The sequence below is a fragment of the Lacerta agilis genome, chromosome 5 (genome assembly GCF_009819535.1).
Source record: "Lacerta agilis isolate rLacAgi1 chromosome 5, rLacAgi1.pri, whole genome shotgun sequence".
Lineage (NCBI taxonomy): Eukaryota > Metazoa > Chordata > Lepidosauria > Squamata > Lacertidae > Lacerta > Lacerta agilis.
The window spans coordinates 75,973,493-75,997,043 of record NC_046316.1 but is presented as its reverse complement, the minus strand read 5'-3'; the positions used below and the strand labels follow the sequence as shown (position 1 = coordinate 75,997,043).

General features: G+C 49.0%; 1 protein-coding gene across 2 annotated transcripts; it reads left to right on the top strand.

Moving 5' to 3' along the window:
- The first annotated feature begins 1,436 nt into the window (after window positions 1–1,436).
- Window positions 1,437–18,392, top strand: SHOX2 (short stature homeobox 2). Of its 2 annotated transcripts, none has more exons than XM_033150530.1 (5): window positions 1,437–1,855; window positions 5,607–5,815; window positions 11,282–11,339; window positions 11,640–11,728; window positions 17,511–18,392. In XM_033150530.1, the coding sequence occupies exons 1-5, from the start codon at window positions 1,564–1,566 to the stop codon at window positions 17,766–17,768; spliced, it is 906 nt and encodes a 301-aa protein (XP_033006421.1). In that variant the 5' UTR covers window positions 1,437–1,563; the 3' UTR covers window positions 17,769–18,392. The 2 variants fall into 2 exon arrangements, with proteins under 2 accessions (XP_033006421.1, XP_033006420.1); XM_033150529.1 differs by having other exon boundaries at window positions 17,475–18,392.
- The last annotated feature ends 5,159 nt before the right edge of the window (window positions 18,393–23,551 follow it).

Sequence of the window (23,551 nt, the reverse complement as noted above, 5' to 3'; positions counted from 1 at the left end):
TCTGACTGCTGCGTATCTTCCCGGAGATGTCAGCCTCCCTTCGCATTTCCAAAAGAATGGCTGAATCCACTGCACCCAAAACCCCAATAAAGCAGAAAACGTCTAGGGAATTTTTACCGGCAAAATTCCCTAAAATGGGGAGCCCTCGGCGCCTTGAGCGCTCCCAGAGTCCCAGGAATTAGCCAGAGACCTAACTTAGTACCATCGCGCAGGCAGGAATGGGAAGGAGACCAATATGTGTGTATATATACTGTATATACATCGCAAAGCCTTTTGCGGTTTATTAGGAATTATACTCCGTTTCAAATCAGTGTTAAGTCTAGTATCGACGTGTAGGAAATGCAGACTGAGAGAGTGAGTGACAACACATCCAAGGGACAAACACAGGCTGGGACAATTCTGATGGAGTTCACCTCTATGCTGCTGTCTCGCCTCCCTCCCCGCAACCCTAAACGGGTCTCAATCGTAATTCAGGCTGCGGTTCTGGCTAGAAGCCCGCTTCGTCCCTGGGCTTCAAGGGCAAGCGCCCTCTTCCCAGGCGGGTTTAGGATTGGGCTGGCAACGTGTGAGGCGAGCAAAGCATTCCGCATTTTTATTTTTATTTTATCTAGAAGGCCCAAGGATCTAGCTGGTTGTTTGGTGGGGGTGGTGCGGAGAGCCGATCAAAGGAACACTAATCTCTCCTTGGCATCGCGGCTGATTTGGTCCTTCGGCGGGCGAGGAGGCAAGCAAGCCAGCCGGCCAGCTCCGCGCTCTGATAAAGAAGACGTTTGGGGTAGCCCTCTCTCTTTTCCTCCTGCTCTTCTCCCCTCTCCAGAGCCAGCAGCCTTGTCATTTTTCCTGTAGCCCCTCCCCTGCAGATCCAGCCCCCTTTCTCTTCCCCCCCCCCCTCGTGTTTAACTAACTCAGGACACTAGCGCAAGATCCACGCCTAATTAAATTAATTAGGGATTCTTGTCAATCCTGGATTAATGGCCGAGAGCAACCCCTGGCCACTGGATCTGGAAGAGGGGGGTGGGAGGAAGCTGAGGGAGGAGGAGGAGGTCTCTCTTTCTATTTCCCTCCCCCCCTCGCTCTCCCTCCCTCTCTCCCCCTCCTTTCCCAGTTTGGCTCTTGTTCTCCTTGGTGGTGGTGCTGGGCTGCTCCAGCAGAAGGGGGTTCCTTCCCAGTTCCAAAGGGGAGGTAATTTGCTCCGAACAAGGGGCAGGCTTCGCAAAGTATAAATAGTGGGGACTTCAAGAGCTCCGAGCCCTATCAGATCTGAACTCTTGGCGGGGAGAATTGTCAAAGATCTTCGCGTTTTCACAAGCCCGCTCCAGTTGCGAGGCGTCAGCTCCCCTGTAACTCTCCAGCCCCTCTGCGGCTTCTCTCTCTCCTCCCCCCCCCCCACCCGCACCTTGCCCACACCCTCCCCCCTCTTTTCTCCCACCCCCTCCTCCTCCTCCTCTTCTTCTTCCTCCTCCTCCTCCTCCCTAACCCCCTTGATGTGTTTCTTGGGGGGCTTGGAGCAGCTAGAGGAGGCAAGCGAGGGCGAGGAAAAAAGAGCCCAGCGCAGCGCCGGCGATGGAAGAACTTACCGCTTTTGTTTCCAAGTCGTTTGATCAGAAAGTGAAAGAGAAAAAGGAGCTCATCACCTACCGGGAGGTTCTGGAGAGCGGACCCGTCCGGGGAGCCAAGGAGTCCGGAGGATCCAGCGAGCCCGGCCGCGAGGACGGCAGCAGCCCCGCAGCTCGGGGGGCGGCCGGAGCAGGAGGCGGAGGAGGCGGCGGCGCAGGTGGCCGGTCGCCGGTCCGAGAGCTGGACATGGGCGCTGTCGACAGGGCCAGGGACACGGGCACCCCCAAGCTCAGCGAAGGTAACGAGCCCTCCTCTGCCCAGCGGGTCGGGGGGCGCCTGGCGGACTGGCTAGAGGCAGGGGACCGCGCGTAAAGAACCAGATGCTGGGAGTACTAGGGGGAGGGGGAGAATCGGGGGAAGGGTGCTTCCTGGTGTGTATGGGGTGGGCGGGGTGGGGACCATGTGTGTGGTTTGACTCCGAGGACCCCCACCACCACCACCCCAAATGCGCGCTGCTACGTCCGGTTGGACCTCAGCGGCGGGGAAACTTGCCAGAGAACGGATGGAGGAGGCAGAGCGCGCGCGTTGGCTTTCCAGACGCGGAGCCGGCTGGTCTTTTCGACTTGGGAAAAGAGCCCCCTCCATTAATGTGGATGGATACTTTTTTTTCTGGACCGTTTCAAAGCGGCCAGATTGTGAGAACACCGCAAGCCGGCTATCTCTTGACCGTAGGCTGCTAGTCAGGTCCAGATCGTCTGGGACCTGGTAACGTGTGGCGCTTTTTTCCTGGCTGAACTCTATCTATGTTTTGGGGATGTGGGCTTTTTTGTCCTTTCTCTCTTCCCAATCCCAAGGAAGGGAAGCTGTAAAATCACAAGCCCTCGCCCTCCTGGGTTAGGCAGACCATAGTTTGGCATGTGCATGTATGTGTCTAGTTATATGCACATATATTTCCTCCGCGAGTAAATGGGAAGACTAAAATCCTGATTGTCAGGCTTTGCGTTGAGCTGTTCTGGAAACGGTGACAGGTTTTTGAATCCGGGAGGTTATCTCTGTAATGGTTCCAATATCTTCTCCCGTTTAAAGTAATTTACGCAGTGTAGGAGCCCAACGTATTGTAAATTAAGATGTGCTGACTATTTTGTTCCCAATTGAGCGAAAATAATATGTGGCCCCGAGTTCTAGCTATCAAAATATTGAAGCAGATAATTAATTTGCTCCTGCTATGGAGACCCTTTCCTATTTGCAATGTAAAATGGGGGGGAGGGGATGTGGCACTGGAAACAAATGCGAAATAAAACGAATTTATTTCTGTTTAAGGCGGCTTAGAAACCTCCCCAAATATCATTAAAAGTTTGAAACGCAGTTGTTTATTTGTGAATGAAAGTGTCAGATATTGGGCACACTAAAAGAACAGAGCCTATATTGTACTTCTTTTTCTCCAAGTGCATTTCCTAGGAAGGGTGAATAGTTATTTAAAAACAAACCATACATTTCTGAGTAGTTATGCAATGTTAGGAAAACTGCTAATAAGTAATGCTGAAATCCAAGCAAAGTGTTTCGCTTTTATTCCTCTTTAAGATTTTATACTGGTGTGTAGGGTGGTGGGGGAGAGGAAGAGGAATAAATGATAATGCTCTTTGCAAAACAAAAAACAAAAACCCACCAAACCTCTCCTGTTTGCTTATCCAAAGATCCCCTCGGCTTTCAAGTATATTTGAATACCTGCGTGCGGTTTTCAGGCTGCAGATGTCATAGTCGGGGGAGGAGGGTTTTATTTCAACTCTTTTGTTCAAGGAAAGTAGCTCTCTCCAGGTCGGAACTGAACAGCAGACATCATCCGGAAATGATTTTATAAACAAATTCTGAATATGATTAGAGACCAACGCAGCTCCAGTAAACAAACTTCGGCGTGGCGGTGGGCAAATACGTTCGGGGAGGGAAGGGAGGAAGCGGGGGAACCCGGTTTGTAGATTAGGAAACCCCCCACAGTCTGAATGAACCGCGTCACGCCGCCACGTTTACACGGGGCCTAGTGTCCAAAGCGAAATGTGTGAAACGGTTGGTGCTGCGGAAGGACAGAGGGAAAATGAGCGATACTTTAATGAATGGGCACGGCGTTCTGCACAGTAATATCAGGTCGGAAGGTCCCTGCCTCAAGGAGCCTACAATATATATTTCGATAGGGTGAAGGGGAAACAGACGGAGGTTTAGTGGGAGAAAGCAGACAGGTGATCAAACTTTGCGCACTCTTCTTAGTTCAAAAACAGTTGCTCCGATAACGATACCATTTAGGGAGCTCGTTCTCCACCTCCCTAGTAAATAAAGGCAAGGATGCCTTGACTTCCCCGCAAGCTGGAGGCTTCAAGAAGCCATTGTAGCGGCGGTCGCATGTCATATCCCCCATCGACACCTGCTGCTGTGATTTTGAAAAGGTGCCACTTGAAAGGCCACGCGGGTTTCACAGCAGCCAGCGCCAATGTCGAGAAGACGCGGAGCATAAGGGCGCTGCAGTTCTATGGGATCTTGCCGGTGCTTTCAATGGGAGGCGTGCCGTGACCGGTGCAAGAGGGAGGAAGGGAGACCTTAAAGTCTTTGGGACTTCGGGGCCTGCGTATTCCTTACTTGTTTCTTGTTGTCCCGAACCGGAACTGGGGAAAGAGGTCCCTCTCCCTCTTTTCCCCCTGAGAAGACCCTGGAGTTCTCAGGACAGACCGGCTGCCCCTTCCCAGACAGGTGTAGACTATACATTGCTCGGAGCGTCAATAATAATAATAATAATAATAAATCGCTGTCAAAGACCAAGCTGACCGCTGTGCAGGAGGAGAGCCAGCTCTTGGGCAGATTTTTAAAGCCTTTCTAGCCTTGAACTTAACACACACACACACACACACACACACACACACACACACACACACACACACACACACACAAATAAATATGATGGACCTGCGTTCTGCGGTGGCTTTGCGAACTGCTGGCAGAAACCCCCGGGCCCACTTCGATCAAACCGCGCAGGTCAGCGCCCTTAGAACTGAAGAACGCGCCCGGTCCGGGCAGGGCAAAACAAAAGTTGAGGAGGAGGACAGGGCCTGGTCCTTTGGAAATAGAGAACTCTGTTCCTAATGACTAGGGAGGGCAATCCCAGGGGTGGGCCTTCATTGCCTGGAACAAGATCCAGGGCAAAACCATTCAGGGAAAGTCTGCTATCCCATAAAAGCACACTTTTTAAGACTGCATGCTAAGACTTGTGAACACCCTTTTGAACTCAGTATGACTTTTAACTTCTGTGTACATGTACCTAGGATTGCGCTGTGGGAGCAGCGGTCATATATGTGTGTGCGTGAGAGAGGGGTCGGTTTATAAATATAACGCATAAATTTAAGTCCCACTGGATTCAACGAGGCTTACACTTCCTAGGAAGTGCAGCCTCTAAGTTCCTCCTTTGAACATGCTGCTTCCCTTCTGGTGGGCCTGGGATCTGAAGCGTAGCCACGAGGATCCCGAGCCAGGCTGCGCCCTCGGCTGCACAGGCGCCGGGTACCAGCTCGCGGGGCTCTGCTTGGGCCCTCCTTCGCCTCAGCCTCGCCACTGGGAAGAGAGGTGACCTTTGAGCGTTTCATTGATCCCTGCCACCGCCGCTCCTCCTCCTCCTCCTCCTCCTCCTTCCCCCACCCCCACCCCCTTCTGCTTGACTTAAGGTAAAAACACAAGTGGGGGAAGGGCCAGAGCTCAGTGGCAGAGATTCTGCTTTGCATGCAGAAGGTCCCAGGTTCAATCCCCGGCGTCTCCAGGTAGGGCTGGTGAGAGATTCGCCGGCCTGAAAACGCAGAGAGCCGCTGCCAGCCAGTGCAGACAATTCTGAACTCTATGGACCAAGGCTCTGATATGGCATAAGGCAGTTTTTGTGTTTGTTGGAAACCCAGATCAGGCGCTGGCCTCGTGATCCAGGGATGGTTGGGTGGTTGCTTTTTTTTTTTTCTTGTATGTCTCTGGTGGTGTTTTGGTTTTGCCTCTTTATTTTGTTGTTGTTGTTGCTCCGTCTCCAGTTTCCCCCGAGCTGAAGGACCGCAAAGAGGATGCCAAAGTGATGGAAGACGAAGGACAGACGAAAATCAAGCAGAGGAGAAGCCGGACCAATTTCACCCTGGAGCAGCTGAACGAGTTGGAGAGGCTCTTCGACGAGACCCATTACCCGGATGCTTTCATGAGAGAGGAGCTCAGCCAGAGGTTGGGTTTGTCCGAAGCTCGGGTGCAGGTAAGCATGGAAATCCTTCCGGCTTCTGCTGGGGAGGGGCTCCTCCACGAGGATCCTGGGAAGGGACCTTCATACGGACTATCTGCCCCGGGAGGTGGCACGACTCCGGATTAATTCCCACTGCGCTCCGTTCTGAACCAACAGTCTTAGGATCGCGCGCTGCATTGGCAAGCAACAAGTCACAAGGTGGACTTGTTTCCTCTTTCATGGATGGTTGGTTCGGATCCGGTGGGTGCCCTTCTGCAAGCCTTTGCTTAGGGGGGGGGGAAATAGTATGGCGCTAGGAGAGGAAGGGGGCTTCAACCAAAAGGTTGTTCCTGGTCCTGAGTAGACAAGAGTGCCGAATATGGAGTACAGCAGACCTTGTGTTGTAGTATCTGCGCGCTTTCGGCCTCATCCTAAATATACACCTATGATGAGTTGGGAGGAAATGTCATTTCCTGGTGCGTTTCGCTTAGGGGCTACAAGGGGCTGTTTCCATCTTCATAGAATGGTAGAGCTGGAAGGGACCCCGAGGGTCATCAAGTCCAACTCGCTGCATTGTAGGAATTTTGCTTCCATAGTTCCGCCCACATCGAGATGTGCTGACCTCTCTTGTGTCCCATTTCTTCCGATTCTCCGCTTGCTATCTTTAGAGCCACCCAGGTCTATGGTATTTCACAGTATCATTTTTTTTTTTAAAAAAAGCAAAGGTCTCTGCCCGAAAGAGCTTACAATCTAAAGCTGAAACAGTAGCTAGTGAGGGGGAAAAATTGAGCCAATTGTGGAGAGTGTGTAAAGTAGGTGTGTAAGTGTGGTTGGTAGTGTGCTTAAATGCGGTCCACGTTTCTATAACTACGGATAGCTAAGCTTTCCATGGGGAGGGGGGGGGGATACCGAGTCCATGTGCATTATATTCTCCTTCTGCCTTTAAACATTGATCCTAGCTCAGTTTCTTTTCTTTCTTTCTTTCTTTTTAAAGGAGAAGGCGGATGTATGAATTAACTTTATAGAAGGGCTGACTAATAAACGAAATTGGGAGTTGCTAAAGTGTACACAGTTACAGTCCATTTACTTTTTTTTAAAGGGGGAAGTAATTAAAAAAGTCCCCCAGGGACTCAGAAAAGGAACAGATACAGGCAGCGCTGGGCTTGGCTAATGCAGCCGGATTTCAAAGAGCTGTTTGGAGACCATCTTCCCCTTACACTGTCCAGAGATTGCTGGGGATCTTTGTCAAGCTGCCTCCGTTCCCCACCCCCAGAGGAAAAAAGAGGCTCTGGTCCAGAAAAGGCAGGACTTGGGTCCAGAGGTAGAAGCGCGGCTCCAGCCAGAGGCCCGGAGACCCTTGTCCACCGGGAGCGAAGGTGACTCGTCATTCCAGCGTCGTTTCCGCAGAAAACTGGGCCGCCTTTGTAGGAACACATGGAGAGCACTTCCAGGCCCCCAGAACATCTGCAGCCGGGAGGCTAAGCAGCGACTCCTGGCTTGTAACAGATACCTTCTCCCTCCCGCCCCCCTTCCTTCCATCTTTGTTGCTCGTAGGCTCTGCCATCTGCACCAAAACGGCTCTTCGGCTCTTAAAGGCTTTTTCTCTGCATCTTGTAATCGGATAAAGGCAGACACTGAACAGCCACGTTGTAGCAAAGGGGTGTGTGTGTGTGTAAAAGGGTTTGTGTGAGAGACAGTGTTGGGGGAGAGAAGAATTTTTGAAAGACATAGCTGCTTAAAGAAAAAGATTCTTCCTTTTTTATCTCCTCTGCTTTTCTGATTTTATAAACACACAAACACACACCGCGCTATGGGGTGTGACTGTATGTCCATATCTATATTAGCCTATATTTCTATGTAGGCGGCGATACCTACGGAGGGAGATTTGCCTGACTCAACAAAAGAATAACCAGTGCCCACCATAATCCATACAGAATAACTTTCAGAGATTTGCATACATTAAGGCTCCTTCCTTTTAAATGGCCCCAGAAAACGCTTCGCTGTGATTTTGTTTCAAACTTTGCTTCCCAGCTCCCATTGGCAGATGGTGGGAAGGCGAGTCTGGAAGGCTGCAGGGGTATGGGCTGGAAGCTGAAATGAACGCCCCCCCCCCCGGTTTCATTCTTCCCTAGCCATCTTTACTCGGAAGTAGATACCGTGGGTTTACTTTCGAGTAAGCACGCTTAGGCGCGCAATCTAACGGCGCGCTTTTCAAAGGTGTGTTGCTTTGTGAAAATGCACAGGATCGGACTGCGCGGTCGCGATCCCGTGCAAGTTCGTATTGACACGTCAGCGCGCAGCCCTATCTTGTTGCCTGGAAGAGGGACCGACTCTGCTCAGTGGGGCCTTCTGCACTGAAAGCGCAACCAGGGTGGAGACCTCCGGCTGTCATAATTCTCAGGATCGGTTTGGCATATCTTGGTTCCTTGGAAGGAAGCGCCATCGAAAGAAATATCACACTGCGTGTGTCAGATTCCTGGGATGTTAGTCTGAATGTGGAAAAGGACAGGATTCGTGCCTGTAGATGTTGACAGTTTAAAGAATAAGATCCCAATCAGCTTTCCCGTCCCTCGTTCGTTGCCCCTCCCCCCTTTAAAAGGGTCTTGAGGGAAGAAGGATCACATGATACCGAGGACCTTTGAGATGGAAAACAGATCTCTCTCCCCAGCGCTTTCCCCCAATATATAAATCTGGGCTCAAGATTTTAAAGCACTTTTAAGTTCCATTGATTTCAGTGATAGAGATGTGAAACACACTCCCACTGAAATGAATGGGGCTGAAATAAGTGCCCGACCCTCTCCCCCTCCCCTGTTTACTCTGAGGCCAGTCCTTCTGAGTTCAATGGGACTTACTCCCTAGCAAGCAAACCTTATTGAACTCAATGGGGCTTACATCTGCGTGGAAATGCATATGGTCGGGATGCCCAAGCTCACCTGGCCCCAAGGCTGTAGGTACACCTCATATTCTCTCTCTCTCTCAGGTTTTCAAACTTTTTCCCCATTTCCAACTGCCAAAGTTATCTCCTTGCCTGGAGTGAAGCTCCCCCCCCTCCATCTCTTCCGATGGCAGCAAATTAGATTATCATAATAATGAGACAATTATTCCGCTTCTGTGTTACACTCCACTGCACAGAGGAACAGAGAATTTTCCAACTTCTTTGTAGTGAAGCTTTTATGACAGTAATTACCCCCCAAAAGTGAGTCATTAAACACTTTGGTGTTTCGTTTTTCTTGAAGATAAAGCTAATTAATATTACAGGCTTTTAATGAGCGCATTCTTCTCGGGTCTTATTGCGCAAACATCTAAACCCCTTTATCACTAGTTATTTTGTGGTGTGTGTGTGTGTGGTGTGTGTGTGTGTGTGTGTTTAGATAGCACGGCGAGATGGGGAGGAGGGGGGAGGCCTGGTGGGGATTCGGCTGGCGAAAGATGAAACGGGCCCCGAGAAAGTAATTGAGCAAGAACCAGAACAGGCGGCAACTGTCCATATCCTAGAACTGCGCTCTTTTAAGTTACGATTCTAAAGCGGGGAGGGAGGGAGGGAGCGACGCTCAGGCAAAGTTTGGCGTTCGTCAGCTTCATCCCTGGCCCATCCTAGGCGCCTTCCTTGCCTTTGCAATGCTGTTGGTGCAATCTACTCCCGAGGGCCGGAGGGGTATGCAACTGGCCCCTGGCATTGTAATATTTCCCATTCCTTTTTAGCAAAACGACTCCTAAGTAAACTCTCCCCTCCCTGAAACGCAGTTTGGACTTATAATTAGCAACAAAACGGCCCTTCTATCCCAAACCAACGGGAACTAGCCAAATTTATCCCCATCTAACTGCCCTGCTTAACAGGAGCGATCCTATTCTTGTCTACTCAGAAGTAAGTCCTAGTGTGAGTTCAGTGGGGTTTGCTTCCATGCCGATGTGTATAGGATTTTAGCTCTTAATTGAAGATTAAATGTAAGGGCTGTGCCTCACTTTTACTCGGAAAGGGAGTGAGTCGAACTGATTTTACTCATAACTCTTTCCAAGTAAGGCTGCACCTTGCACTCTGAGCACACCTACTTGGATAAGCTTCTATTGAAACGTGGGTCTTGCTCCGGAGTAAGTATGCAAAGTTTTCAGAAGCATCTTTCTTTAGGATTCAAGCCTAAAGTAGTAACTGTGAAAGAGGAAAAGGAGATTGATACAATGATGTTTTGGATCGGAACTGAGGCGGGGAGAGAGAGAAGGTGAGGGAAATCAGAGAACTAGGTTGGTATTGGTGTGAAGATGCACAGACAAAACAAAAAAATAATAAAAAATTCCTTCCAGTAGCACGTTAGAGACCAACTAAGTTTGTTCTTGGTATGAGCTTTCGTGTGCATGCACACTTCTTCATACCAAGAACAAACTTAGTTGGTCTCTAAGGTGCTACTGGAAGGATTTTTTTATTTTGTTTTTACTATGGCAGACCAACACGGCTACCTACCTGCAAGATGCACAGAGTTACGGATTCAGTTACTGGCTTGTGTAATTGTGTGTGTGTTGAAGTTCTAGGGGACTACTTTTATATGAGCTAAAGAACTGAAATGTGGATCACGTGTAGTCCAAGGAAGTTGATTACTGTAAATATCTTGAAAACGAGACTCTCTCCCAAAACAGAGGAGACTCCATGTTGCAGCTCAAAATGGTCACTCTCAAACTATTCGAGAATTTGAAACTTGCTACACAAGTCCCCCCAGTTTCTAGACTCCTCTGAACGCGAAACCCTTTGCTTTTTGCTTTTTAGAAAGTCGAAGCAAGACTTAAGTCACCTCCCAACAGTTTATGTGACACGCAGATGGCCGAAATCTGGCACGCACATAATCCAAAACTCTCTGGAGTGCAACATTTCGAAAGGAATACATTTGCTTCTCCCTAGAAACGGGGAGGGAGGGGGCTTGTTGATCCCAAAATCGTTAAGAAACTTCAAGAAAACTGAAATTTGGTTATGTGGTTAACTATACTTTCTGGATTACTACGTAAAGTCTTTAAAAAAGAAAGGGAAAAAGGACATGTTTGCACCTAACAGTGTAATCCTATTCATGGCTACCCAGAAGCCAATCCTACTTGGTTTCGTGAGACTTTCCCCCAGGTAAGTGTGCGTAGGGTTGTCGCCTAAGCGTCCAATTTACTAGCGTGTTCAAAGGCAAACCAAGAGGTCTCGCCTGCCCCTTTAATAGTAATACAGAAGGAATTTCAGCGGCTGTGGCTTGTCATGCAACTATTAAAGCTGCATGCAAGACCCCCTTCCTCGTTCCCCTTTGGACACCCTGGTCAAAACGGTGGGCCTAGATTATTTTAGGTTGCACGTGCAGTGCGGAGTTTCTAGTAAGATTTGGATTCGGGAGAGGAAGGCTGCCAGTAGGAGCCAGGAAGATAACGCTGCTGGGGTCATTGACTGGTGTTAAGCATGGCCAGAGAAATCACTGTGTGTAGATAAATAGATAGATGCGGCTTTGTACTGAGCTCACCTTCTTCCTGTCTGCGCAGGTATGGTTTCAGAACAGAAGAGCTAAATGCAGAAAGCAAGAGAACCAACTCCACAAAGGTAGGTGAATTTTATCAGCGGCGCGCATAAACGGGTTCAAACGTTTCTGGACTAGGGAGTACAACCCTCCCCTTTAAATTCTAGGCTCTTGGGGGGGGCTCCTTTTGCCTCTCCCCCAAACCTCCAGGCTCTTCCTTGCCTAAGACTGAACACTTACCTGGAAATAAGCCCCACTGGGCACAATATGCGCTGCCAACGCGCAAAGAGCCACGGGAGCATTCCCAGCGAAGTGAAATAAAAATTAGATGCCCTGTGCTTTTTAGCTCAGTTTCTGACCGATCCCTGCCTCTGTTCTTGCAGGAGTCCTCATAGGAGCAGCCAGCCAGTTTGAAGCGTGCCGGGTTGCCCCCTACGTGAACGTGGGCGCTTTGAGGATGCCTTTCCAGCAGGCAAGTACAAAGGGAGAATCCCGTGGGCGTCAGCCCCACAATGGTAGGAAGGGACACAATATGGCCTTCCCGCAGGTGCCCCATTATCTCTCTCTCTCTCTCTCTTTGGCTGGTCAATTATATGCGCAAAAGGGATGTTTAAAAGTTGCCTTCCTGCTGGGGGGGGGGGGAGATTGGACGCGTGTGTGTTTTGCCTGGGCACTGAACACTCCGATCCTGAGTGCATGTGCAGTGCAGTGCAGTCCGACCCGGTCTCCGTGTGCTTTATTGGAAACAAGCTCCCGTTGAGTTCATTGGGACTTGGCCGGTGCGTATTAAAGGCGCGCAGGGCTGCTGCTGCTGCTGCTGCAGCTTCTCCGCCGTTCGGTGCTGCAGATTTAAACGGTGGTACTGATTTAAAGGGGAATTAAGTCCCATTGGTCTCGAGGGAGCTTCCTTCCTAGGAAGAGTGCTTAGGATCCGGATAGTCCGAAATGTGCTGAGGCGGCATTTGTGTGCACCAGGGATCGGGAAGTGAATCTGGGTTTCCCATTAGATGCTCAGCGGATCTCGTTCATGCTTAGTATTTGGAAACGCCGTGGGGTTTCCTCTCTGGAAAGCGGGACGCAGGAAGTTACACCGAGTCAGATCATGAGTCCAGCTGGTTCAGGATTGTCTAAACTGACTGGAAGTGATTCAGAGATGGGTGTTCCCAGCAATACCTGGAGTTGGCAGGGATTATTTGAAACTGGGAGCTTTGGCATGAAAAGCAGATGCAGAGGACCACAGCTTTGAGGGCTCATTTAAGCCAGGCTCTCTCTCAGCTCCTACTATGCATGTTTACTCAGAACTTAAGGTGTTTAATGTGGCTTATTGCCTAGTAAATTCACTTAGGATGGCAGCCTCAGTGAGCCCACCCAGCTCTCTGTAGGCTCCTGTGAATTCCTGAGCTTCCACCCTAATGAGAGGAATTGATTTTGATGGGTTAATGAATGCAAAAAATACATAGGTGTGCATGACTATACAGTGTGTGTATTTATTTAATTCTAGTAATACGATCAGTAGGAGGGTGGCCAGTTGTGGTGGTTTTCTGAAAACAAAAAAAACTCCACAAATTTTATGTGGCTTTATGAACTAGCAGGCATGTAGTCTGGATTAATTTTAACAGCAGAGCCCGAGTCCTACAGATACTGCTTTTATTTCCCCTTTTTAGAGTAGTGTCTATCTTTAGCAACCTACATTGGTAATGAAAAGCAAACCTTACAAGCCTGATGGTAAGGTACCCCTGGCACAGTCAAGTCCTCTTCCAAAGTGGGCAGCTTGTTGTCCTCCTAACGTTTTTTGGCCTTAAACTCCCACCAGGCCCAGCCAGTGTAGCCAATGGCCTCACACGATGGGAACTGTAGCCCACTCTGGCATAACTTCAACGGGCATGAACATTCCTAACTCAGCCCCTGAATTATGTAATTACTTGGAAGTTATCTTCAGCTGATTTCAACAGAGCTTCTAAGTAATCTAATTAAGAATAAGTATGTTGGACCTCAAAACTCAGTGAGTTCTTCTTCCATAGCTTTCATAGATTAATTGTCTTCTGTCCTAGAGAAGCTGCACATTTTAGGCTTGTTGACCTTAGTGGTCAATCTTCTAATGGCAATGTGCTCTAAATTGAAACTGCTCATCATTTGGCTGCAGACAAATAGCTGTCTCTTAAGCACCGGTCCTAGGCACATGAAACGCAGTGGGGCTAACCTCTGACTAAACATGCGTGGGTCTGGGCTGCATGAGCCATGTGTAGGGTGAGAGATTCTCCCTTGCGAAATGAGGGTAAGGAGGGGGAGAGAAGACTCTGCCAGTCGTCTGCATCCATGATAAATAAAAGCAGTGGCAACAATAGTTGTCTCAAACTGTGGATGGTGCTGGGGTTGATAAGGTGTGGGTAATAACACCATAAAGGTCATATGGGAGATGACTGAGAACAACGGATGTGTACAGTCATTAGAGAGCTGAGAGGAAGGGAACAAGATAAAGGAGGGCCCTCTGCACTGTCTTGATGCTATCAAGGCTGCAGTCTTGAAGTTCAGTGGCATTTAAGCAAACTGAATGTGTGCAGGATTGTAGCCAAGGGCTGTTGGGGGGGGGGTGCAGGTTAGCATCCACAGCCTGTTTCTCCTTTTGCTCTGTTTTTTTTTTTTTAATTAAATGGACCTTAGGGCAGGATAATTACTTCACCTGTCTTCAGATGGTGTGGACAGATGATCAAGCAAAAGTGTTTAGAAAAAAATGGTCAAAGCAGATGAGTGAACAAGCGAACTGGGAAAAAAGGGCAATCAAACCCACTCATTGGAAAGCAGGAGTCTGTGTTAAGTGTAGAGGGAGGAGAGAAAGAGAAGTGCAGCCAATTAGCCTCTGTTTTGCTTATGGTTAGTCAACTAGCATGCAAAACCAGCTGGCAGTAACCACAAGCAGAAAACCAGAAGCAATCAACACATGAGGGTACCTCTCAGCCATAGCCAAAGCAGCACTACTTATGAGTAGAGCCTGCAATAAGGTACGTGCTGCTGGCAGAAGGCACATGAAACTGACAAGTTAATCAATGTAGTACATGACCCAACTAGTTCAGAACATTCAGGGAGATTAGGAAGGAGCACCCATCCACAGTCCAGTGCATACTTACTGCATTTCACAAGGCCGTACAGGAGAAATAACCAGATTGTCTGCTGTCTAGCCAACCAGAGAGGCTTAGTTTACAAGAGGAAACGTGCTAGGCAGCGGTGGGGAAATTGTGGTCCTCCAGCAGTTGTTGGACTTCAGCTCCCATCAGTCTCAGCCAGTCGAGTAAACTCAGAAGAAAGGCAACCAGGGATATGCATGCCAACGGTCAGAAGTGATGGGAGTTGTAGTCTAGTAACAACCGTCAGGCCACAGGTTCCCATGCCTGAGCTGGGGGATTAAGCTTCCATGGAAGCAACATAATGTGACCTGGAAGTCTTTTGCACAATCCCTGAAATATGGCAGTGAGGGGTAACACTCTGCACATGTTTATAGGATGAATACTACCACTTGGTTCAGGGCTCAATGAGTCAAGGCTTAGACCTGTTATAATACAGGCCCTGCGACTGTGCTCAGGGGCAGTTTTTTCCACTACTTGGGAACTACAGAAAGATTTCATACGCTTGGGATTAAGCCAGAGGTTTTCAACCTTTTTGAGTCCATGCATCCCTTAACCAACTACATTCTTTCTGCGGCACCCTTGTGGGGCTCAGGAGCCCAGTTATGCCACCCCTTGCCTGCAGAGCTGGCAGCCTCTCACCCTTTTTCAAACACCCTCCCTTGTGGAGTGCTCCCTCAGCCTCCTCTCCCCTCTTTTTGGGGGTCCTCCGGGCAGCTGCTGCTGACACCCCAGTCTCTGAGCTCACCCCAAAGAGAGGTGCCTCCTCACACCACCTCACGCGGGCCTGGGAAGATGATGCTTCCAGCCTTAGTGGCCCAACGGAGACTGGCCAAAGGTGAATGTGAGGCCAGCATCTTACCTTGGGAGGCAGCAGTGGCAGCAGCGGGTGCTTGTGGGCCTGCTTGGTGGAAAGCCGCCCCTTCAGCACTGGGCACTCAGCTCCCAGGCAGGTCTTGCACACAGCAAGCACAAGAAAGGCCAGCCTGGCCTCCCATTTGTCTGTCCATTGCCAGCCACAAGGGCTGGTGGACTGGCTGCCTGGGCTTCCTCGCCTGCTTGCTTACTCCAAGGCTGCCTCAGCTCCTGGCAACCAGTACTCCATGGCCAGCCCGAGAGGCAGCCAGGGCGCTACAACAAACAGCTGTGCAAGCCTTTGGGAGGCAGAGATGCGAGAGGGGAGGAAATAGAGATGGAGGCCAGTGTTGCCCACGGCACCCCTGACCATCATGCAAGGCACCCCAGGGTGCCATGGTTGAAAAAAAACTGGATTAAGCAATAGGTGTCTTTTTCAGGAAATAGCCTGTCTTAAATAAGCACTCATGGGATGCGGGTGGCGCTGTGGGTTAAACCACAGAGCCTAGGGCTTTTGGATCAGAAGGTTGGCGGTTCGAATCCCCGCGACGGGGTGAGCTCCCGTTGCTCGGTCCCAGCTCCTGTCCACCTAGCAGTTCGAAAGCACGTCAAAGTGCAAGTAGATAAATAGGTACTGCTCCAGCGGGAAGGTAAACGGCGTTTCCGTGCGCTGCTCTGGTTCACCAGAAGCGGCTTAGTCATGCTGGCCACATGACATGGAAGCTTTACGCCGGCTCCCTCGGCTAGTAATGCAAGACGAGCACCGCAACCCCAGAGTCATCCACGACTGGGGTCCCTTTACCTTTACCTTAAATAAGCACTCAAGGACCGGGGGGGGGGGAATCACAAATTGTGGCCTGACTATGCTGTGCTCTAATTCTAAAGCTGTGAGGGACTGGCTATGATTACTTGGGTCCTAAGGAAAGGCATTCTGCACATGCTCAGGGACTTTTGTTTTGACAGAGGCCAGATCTTTCAGGACTGTGGTAGAAATTCTGAAGCTGAGCTGTATACCTCAAATGCCATTAACTGGTTATTGCTTTCATGAACATGATGACTTGGTTCTTTCAGTGCCAGCAATTAGGTTTTGGTTAGTTTTCTCCATTCATTCATTCATTCATTCATTAGTTTGGAAACTGTCTGGTAGCTGAGAGCTGGGGCAGTTGCCTTGCATAGAGAAGGGCTCGGGTTCAGCCCCCAGTATCTCCAGGTAGGGGTGGGACAAACCCAGGCCTGGAGGCCCAGAGTGCTGCTGCCTCTGCTCATTGTAAGGGTAGCCATCTATACAGAGATTGATTGGACCCATGGTCTGACTCGGTACAAGGCAGCTTCCTGTGGTGTTGTGCAAATGTAAGGCTTCGATGCTAACGGATAAAATTCCATTGAACATTGCTGCTGGTTTTATTCCCAGCAAGCATGCTGCACAAATCACAGAGTGATAGAATTGTAGCATTGGAAGGGACTGCAAGGGTCATCTAGCCCAACCCTCTGGCATGCAGGAATCTTTCGCCCAAACCCACAACCCTGAGATTAAGTGTCTCATCAACCCAAAATAAACCCACGGTGCAATCCTAGTTAAATTTTGCTCAGTGAAAGTCCCACTCTTCCCAGTGGGCCTTACTATTAGGTGCAAAGGGTTGTAGCCCTCAATCCAGCCGCAATCAGGCTTGTGCACACGAACCCTTCTCTCTCTTTTTAAAGGCACGAACCTACTGTTAGCAGGTACTAAAACAAAAACAGTAGAGCCCAGTCCTAAGCATCTTCAGTGCTCCATTTATGAGGAGTGACGTCCTATGGCCTTTTAATATGTGGTGGTTCTTGGGTTGTTGTTGTTATTTTGATTACTGTATATATTTTGCGGTTTCATAATTTTATTTTATTCTGTGAGACCTCTGAGTATAGGGAAGTTATATAAATTCAACAAATAAAACAAAACAAAATGAGGGGAAAGGTAGCAAACCGGGATCGATGCAAGCCACAAACCCTGAAGGATCCCCTTCCTCAGTTAGTCAAACCATACACCCCTTTAGTCTCTTCCCTACCCCGCTAAAAAAAGAAGAAGCTAAGGGTGGCACTGAATGTGTATTCAGAAGTCAAGTCTCCTAGAGTTCCGCTGGCCTTTTCCCCTGCCAAGTGGGCTGGAGAAGGCTTGGAGCCCTCGTGACTGTGGGGAGGGTTTGAGATGGCGGTTGTCCTAACACTCTTGTCTCCCACTCCCCTTTCTCCTCTCGTTGCCCCTTTCAGGACAGTCATTGCAACGTGACGCCCTTGTCCTTTCAGGTGCAGGCGCAGCTGCAGCTCGACAGCGCCGTGGCGCACGCGCACCACCACCTCCACCCGCACCTGGCCGCGCATGCGCCCTACATGATGTTCCCGGCGCCGCCTTTCGGGCTCCCTCTGGCCACGCTGGCCGCCGAGTCCGCCTCGGCCGCTTCGGTGGTGGCGGCGGCCGCGGCGGCCAAGACCACCAGCAAGAACTCCAGCATCGCGGACCTCAGACTCAAAGCCAAAAAGCACGCGGCCGCCCTGGGCCTGTGACTCTTCCTGCAGCCGCGGCCGCCGCAGCCGCCGGGGCACGTTGCAATCCCAGCGCGCGCGTGCGCAGAAGACTGCCCGCCTCTTCCTCCTCCCTCCGCGGCCAGCTCTCCTCTACTGAGGCCGACACGGAGCCGGAGGAAGGGCACCACCGCCGCCGCCAACCCCCACTTTCTTTCTTGGTCCTGCGCGACTTAAAATGTGAAAGACGAAAGAACCACGAGACGTTCACCGAAACGAAACAACTCTCTCTATATTATAGACCCAAGGCGATGAACAAATAAAAGGAACAATGGGGTTTTTTTTTTTCCTTTTTAAATGGAGGGAGGGGAAGAGCTCCCTTCTACTACTGCTTATAATATAATAAGAATACTAAGGAGGAGGAGAAAACGTAGAGCTTGCTCAGAAACTGGCGGGAAGATATATACTTATTTAAAAGAATTAGATGAAATAGACGCGCAGCTGGGAAGTTCACAGGTTTTGAAACTGACCTTTTTCTGCGAAGATCACTTTAATACGAAAATTTGATAAGAGAGGCGGGCCTCCTTCCACGTTGCATCAGATACTTGAGTTTTAACAGCCACAGTCTGGAAACGGAGATGAGAAGGAAAGAAGAATTTAAAAATTGGGGGTGGGGGCGGTGGATTTTTTATATATATAAAAAAAAAATGTGTGCGAGCGTGTGTGTGAAAGAGAGAGAAAGAGAGACAGACAGACAGACGATTATTTCTCTGCCAATTTCTAATGGGAAAAGTGAGTGACCGGGACGCTTCTTCTACTCGTGGAGTTCCGGGTCTGCATGTATTTGTTTGGTTTTATTTTTATTTGTTCTTGGCGTCCCTTCGGATCATTTGCACTTCACCTCGATCAGAACTACCACCACAAACTCCCCCCCCCACACAAAACGAAGCCAAGTCTCTGAATTCGGGGATCCCCCAAGAGAGAGATTTTAACCCAAGGCCCCGATCCGGAGAAACCAGCCTTCTGACCCTTATGCATAGCCTAAGCTCCTTGAAATCACTGCGGGGACAGGATTGTAGCCTCAAGTAAGCACTGAAGCTTACAATCCCTCTCTGGCTGCAAGGGAAGATAAAACTCCCACTGAGCACAGGGGCTTACTTTCAAGTAAGCAGGCGCCCTATGACGCGCAGATTTCGGATTTTTCTCACTTCTCCAAAAGGTCTCCCCCATTTTGGGCTCAGCAATCGAGCCCGATGAGGTCTGGAGATTTCGAAAGTTTGGTGACGGCATTTTGGTTGGTCTTCATCACAAAAAAAGCTATTACCATCCTGGTAGATTTTTGAATGCCTTCCTCACTTAATGGACCATCTCGGCTGCCTCTGTTTTCCAAGCCGAGCAGAGGAGACTCCACCTCGCATCAAAATCAATAGTCAGTCGCGACTGACATAAATTCTATTGATTTCGATGGAATTGATGCGCGACTAACTGTATCCGGATCGGGGCTTCCAGCTTCTTCTTTTTTTAAGGGTGTGTGTAGGGGGGGGGGGAGAGAAACACCACTATCTGATTTCCAACCCTAATAAGTAAGGAAACAAATAGCAGTTTGTTTTCTCCCTCCCCACCCCAAGATAAAGATTGTATTGCACCCACGAGCAGCCGCAATGCCACGTCCCATTTATGACAGGAAGTCTATGGAGCACACGCATATATTTTTTTGAAAAGGATACAGGCAGAAGTGTTCCTTCGGGCTGGAATAGCTCGTGGCTTGATAGTTCTGTCCAAACTTCCCATCTGATTTCATAAAGGTGTACCCATTCCCGTAATCTTGTGATATTATATATCTATATATATTTTCCTTTCCGAAAGGCTTATATAGCTATAATCTGGGCTGGTGGAGGGGAGGGGGAAGGGGAAGGGGAAGGGACCATGGAGTAGCCGGGCACCTTCATCCACTCAAAGCCTTCCAGAGCTGAGGGCATTTTTTTTGCCAAGAAAATGGGGTGGGGGGGGGAAGGGGAGGAGGAAGAGGAGGAAGACCTCGTTGCTAGGAACAGAGATTTGTAATTATTTGTTCTCCATGAAAACAGAAAAACAAAAAAATGTTATTTATATTGACCGTATTTTTTCTAGAGTATTTTAAGTTATTGAGGAGGAGGAGGAGGAGGAGGAAAGAAGAAGGGGATGTGGGGGGTGGGTGGGAAGGAGGAGAAAAGCCGGAGAAAAATATGCTGTTACTTTCCATTTACATGTTGTCCGCACGATCTATTCTGTTCCACTCAGGTTTGCTCCGCTTTTGATTCATTCATTGTTGACGTCACGATTTTCAATAAGTGCCAAGTTATGAATTAAGACACTTTGCAATCTATTGAATGGAAAAAAAGAGAGAGTAAAGTTTTAGCTGATGGTTTCGCATAACTTCTGTTCGTTGTTCCAATTAAATCAGTAGTGCCATTCTAACTATCTTTATTTCCACCCTTTCTGCCCCCCCTTCCTTTGGATCTTTCTCTCTTTCTTTCTCTCTTTTCTCTGTGCGTGTTTAAATCCTCACGGAGTTTGCAGGTTTCTCTCTGCATATTTTAAAGGGCAAACTAATCTATCAAACACGAACGGTTTAGTAGTCCTTCATGCCTTTAGTCCCTTTTATTTCCACTCTAGAAATTTGATTTAGTATACAGTTTGGTTTAGTATACAGTCTCATCTGAATGCCTATATATATATATGTATGTATGTATAGGCATTCAGATGAGATATATATATATTTGAAGAGCGATGGGAATAATTATTTCACATCTCAATTTAGTCTTCATATAATCTAGAAGAGAGATTACAATCCAGCACACGTCTACTCAGAAGCAAATCCCACTGATTGCAATGAGGCTTACTCCCCAGTAATTGTGCCTAGAATTTTCAGTTTTTACCTGGGAGTAAATCCCATTGAATTCCGTGGGGTTTATCTCTGAGTAGGCAACCGTAGGATTGTGCGGTAAATCTCTTAGACTACTCACGAGTTTCTCTCAGATGGCACAAATTAGGGCAAACGTGCAATAAATTGGGCGGTTTCCGGATTAATAGAGAGGTATGAATCGGCGCGCGGGGGGTGGGGGTGGGATTTACATTGCTCCTAATCTCACTGACCGTGCAATCCTACACATGTCTACTCAGAAGTAAACTTGAGGCCTCCGGACTTACTCATAAGTAAGTCTGAGGCAAGTTAAATGTGTATAGAATAGCAGCCTTAATGTACGATTATTCAAGGTTTAATTGAAATTTGCTCTGCCTCTGGGGGACTGGGGCTACTCTAAGCAGTACTTATTCTGTACCACCCTAAACTCACTTTCTGGGAAATAATAAAGTCCATTGGGTTCAATCACTGGCACTTGCTTTTGAGTAGAAACGGGTAACGGGATCGGGCCCCAAAATGTTTACCCTGAAATAATACCCACCGTGTTAACTAAGACTTAACGAAATGCTAAATGTTGCCATTTACCTGGGACTAAGACACAATGAATTCAGTGGGAATTATTTCCAAGCAAAGAAACAAAACACCGCTCGCAGCACCGTGCGTCCCTCAGGATGCGATCCTGCGTCCACGAGTTCTTGCAGCCACGCTCCCCACTGAGACAAACACAGTCGATTTCCGAATAAACCGAATTAGGAGTGGATAGTTTAGTGAAGTTTACTTCAGAACAATACGTTAAAATAAAGCCTGTTCGACTGATTTTATTTTTTTAGTAGGCCGTCTAGCCTTCAGCCCTCCTTTGCGCACTTGCTCTTGAGTAGACATGCCCAGAACTGCGCTCAAGGACAAGTCCAACTTTCTCTTGGACCGCCCCGTCCATTGCACGTTTACTCCACACGCTTCTATGGGACTGACTTTCGAATAAGCGCCCATAAAATCACATCTTTCTCAGAGGGTCTTTCTAAATCTCAGCTGCCTTCGTTCCATTCAATAGCCCAGATCACAGAGCAGAGAAAACTCAGACGGCACCAGCTTCGGGGTACAACTGAAGTCAAGGTCAGCCCGATCTTGCTTAAGCTGTGGAATACTTCCGAGTAGACACTGCGAACCACAGGGAAACGTCTCTCCTGGAATTATCCTGGGAAGCGAGGCTCCCTTGGCGAGCTGCTTCTTAATTTTGAACTTAGCCTTTTAATGCCAATGGTCTTCAATCGAAGCAAACCGGTTTGTCAATAAGGCTGTTAGCCTGATTATTCAATAAGCTCGTTATATATATATAATATATTTGCGGGTATCCAATAGAGCGGTCCACGCTCGATACTAACAATTGCAGCAGGAACTCCAATAATAAGAATGTATTGGAACGGGCGCTACTGTTTTTAAAACCAAAACAGATCTGCCTCTATATAATAATATAGAAAGCCAAGGACGATTTGGAACGTGAGTGGCGCCGTGTAGACAGAAAACGCGCGCGCTAATCAGTCGGATTCCCTCGGATGTAGCTCTCGCCCGCCCGCGATTACTTAAACCAACTTGCGCCCCCCCTGGGACAGCGCCGTCGTGAGAATGTTAAATGGGGGGCGCAGAGGGGGTCTAGCCCTCGACCGGTTGTTCTTGGGGAAGGGGGCGGGGGAGTTCTGCACGCTTTCCTGTTGTTGCTGGCCTGCTGGGCGGGTGCTTGTTTCAGGTTGCTTTAAAAAGGAAGGAAGAAAGCAAAGGAAATCTCCTGTGGTCCTGAGCCGTCAACTCCCCTGGCGCCTAACCTTCCAGGGAGGGGAAGACAAGAACCCCAGGAAGAGGTGGATTGACTGGAAAGGCGGAGAGGGACTGGATGGGATCGTGTCCTCATCCATGGGCGTAGCTAGGGGTTACGTTGGAGGAGCAGGACGCTCACCTGTCACCATCCTCTGTCTGGCTCTGTCTACCAGATTCGGAATGAAATGTCTCAACAGCAGTTACGTACTTTCTTTTGACTCCAAGGGCTCAGAAAAAAACCATGTCAAAATCTTTCTACAATTTCTACTTTTAGTTAAGTATTTTTATTTATTTACTTGATGGGGGGGGGGGGCAGCTGCCCGTCCCGTCCCCCCGCTACTTTTCGGCTACGCCCATGGCCCCATCCTGCGTTCTGCCCAGCCTCTTCACAGCCTCGGTGACTTTTCTGCATTCTGATTTTGGAGCGGATTTTTTTAAATATATAAAGTTTACTCATTAGGCTTGCCTGTCATTAACTCACAGAGAGGAAAAAAGGGGGGGGGGAGAGAAAGAAAAAGAAAAAGAAAAAGCCAAGCCCCTCTCTTTAGTTAGGTAGAAGTCAATTTGCCATGCAGAGAGGGCGATCAAGTTTCATCTCTCTCCCCTTGGTTCAGGGTGCCGGCTGCTGGAAGGCCTTTCAGAGGTCAGCCTCGGAAGTCAAACGGTGCCTTCAGAGGTGGCGTTGAGTCCTCTGAGAAAGCAATCGGAAGCCTGCAAACTTTACTTGACAGCCAAAAACTGAAACGCCGTTAGTTTGGGGCCCCCAAGTTAAAGGTGGTCTTGCTTGCTTTTCCATTCCATGAACGCCGCAACCCTAGAGTTGTCCGCGGCTGGACCTGGCAGGGGTCCCTTTACCTTTAAGCTCGGGCCGGATTGCAGCCCCCCCCCCCCGCCTGCTAACATGGCAATCCTAAATACATTTACACGACAGAGTAATTGGATCACAACTGACGATGGGGCTTCCTTCCAATAAAATGGGCGGAGGAGGGGGAGGAAGATGTCGGGGCCCCCCAACCTATCCTGCACAAGACGCACCAGTGGTAAAACAGCCAAATGAGCTCGATCCGGCACTTTTTGCAGCGCGTGTCTACTCCCAAAACAAGGCTCATGG

Coding starts and splice junctions, on each gene's coding strand:
- SHOX2 (XM_033150529.1), top strand. CDS start 1,564: ATGGAAGAACTTACCGCTTTTGTTTCCAAGTCGTTTGATCAGAAAGTG. Junction 1,856..5,606: donor CACCCCCAAGCTCAGCGAAG/GTAACGAGCCCT, acceptor CTCCGTCTCCAG/TTTCCCCCGAGCTGAAGGAC. Junction 5,816..11,281: donor TGTCCGAAGCTCGGGTGCAG/GTAAGCATGGAA, acceptor CTGTCTGCGCAG/GTATGGTTTCAGAACAGAAG.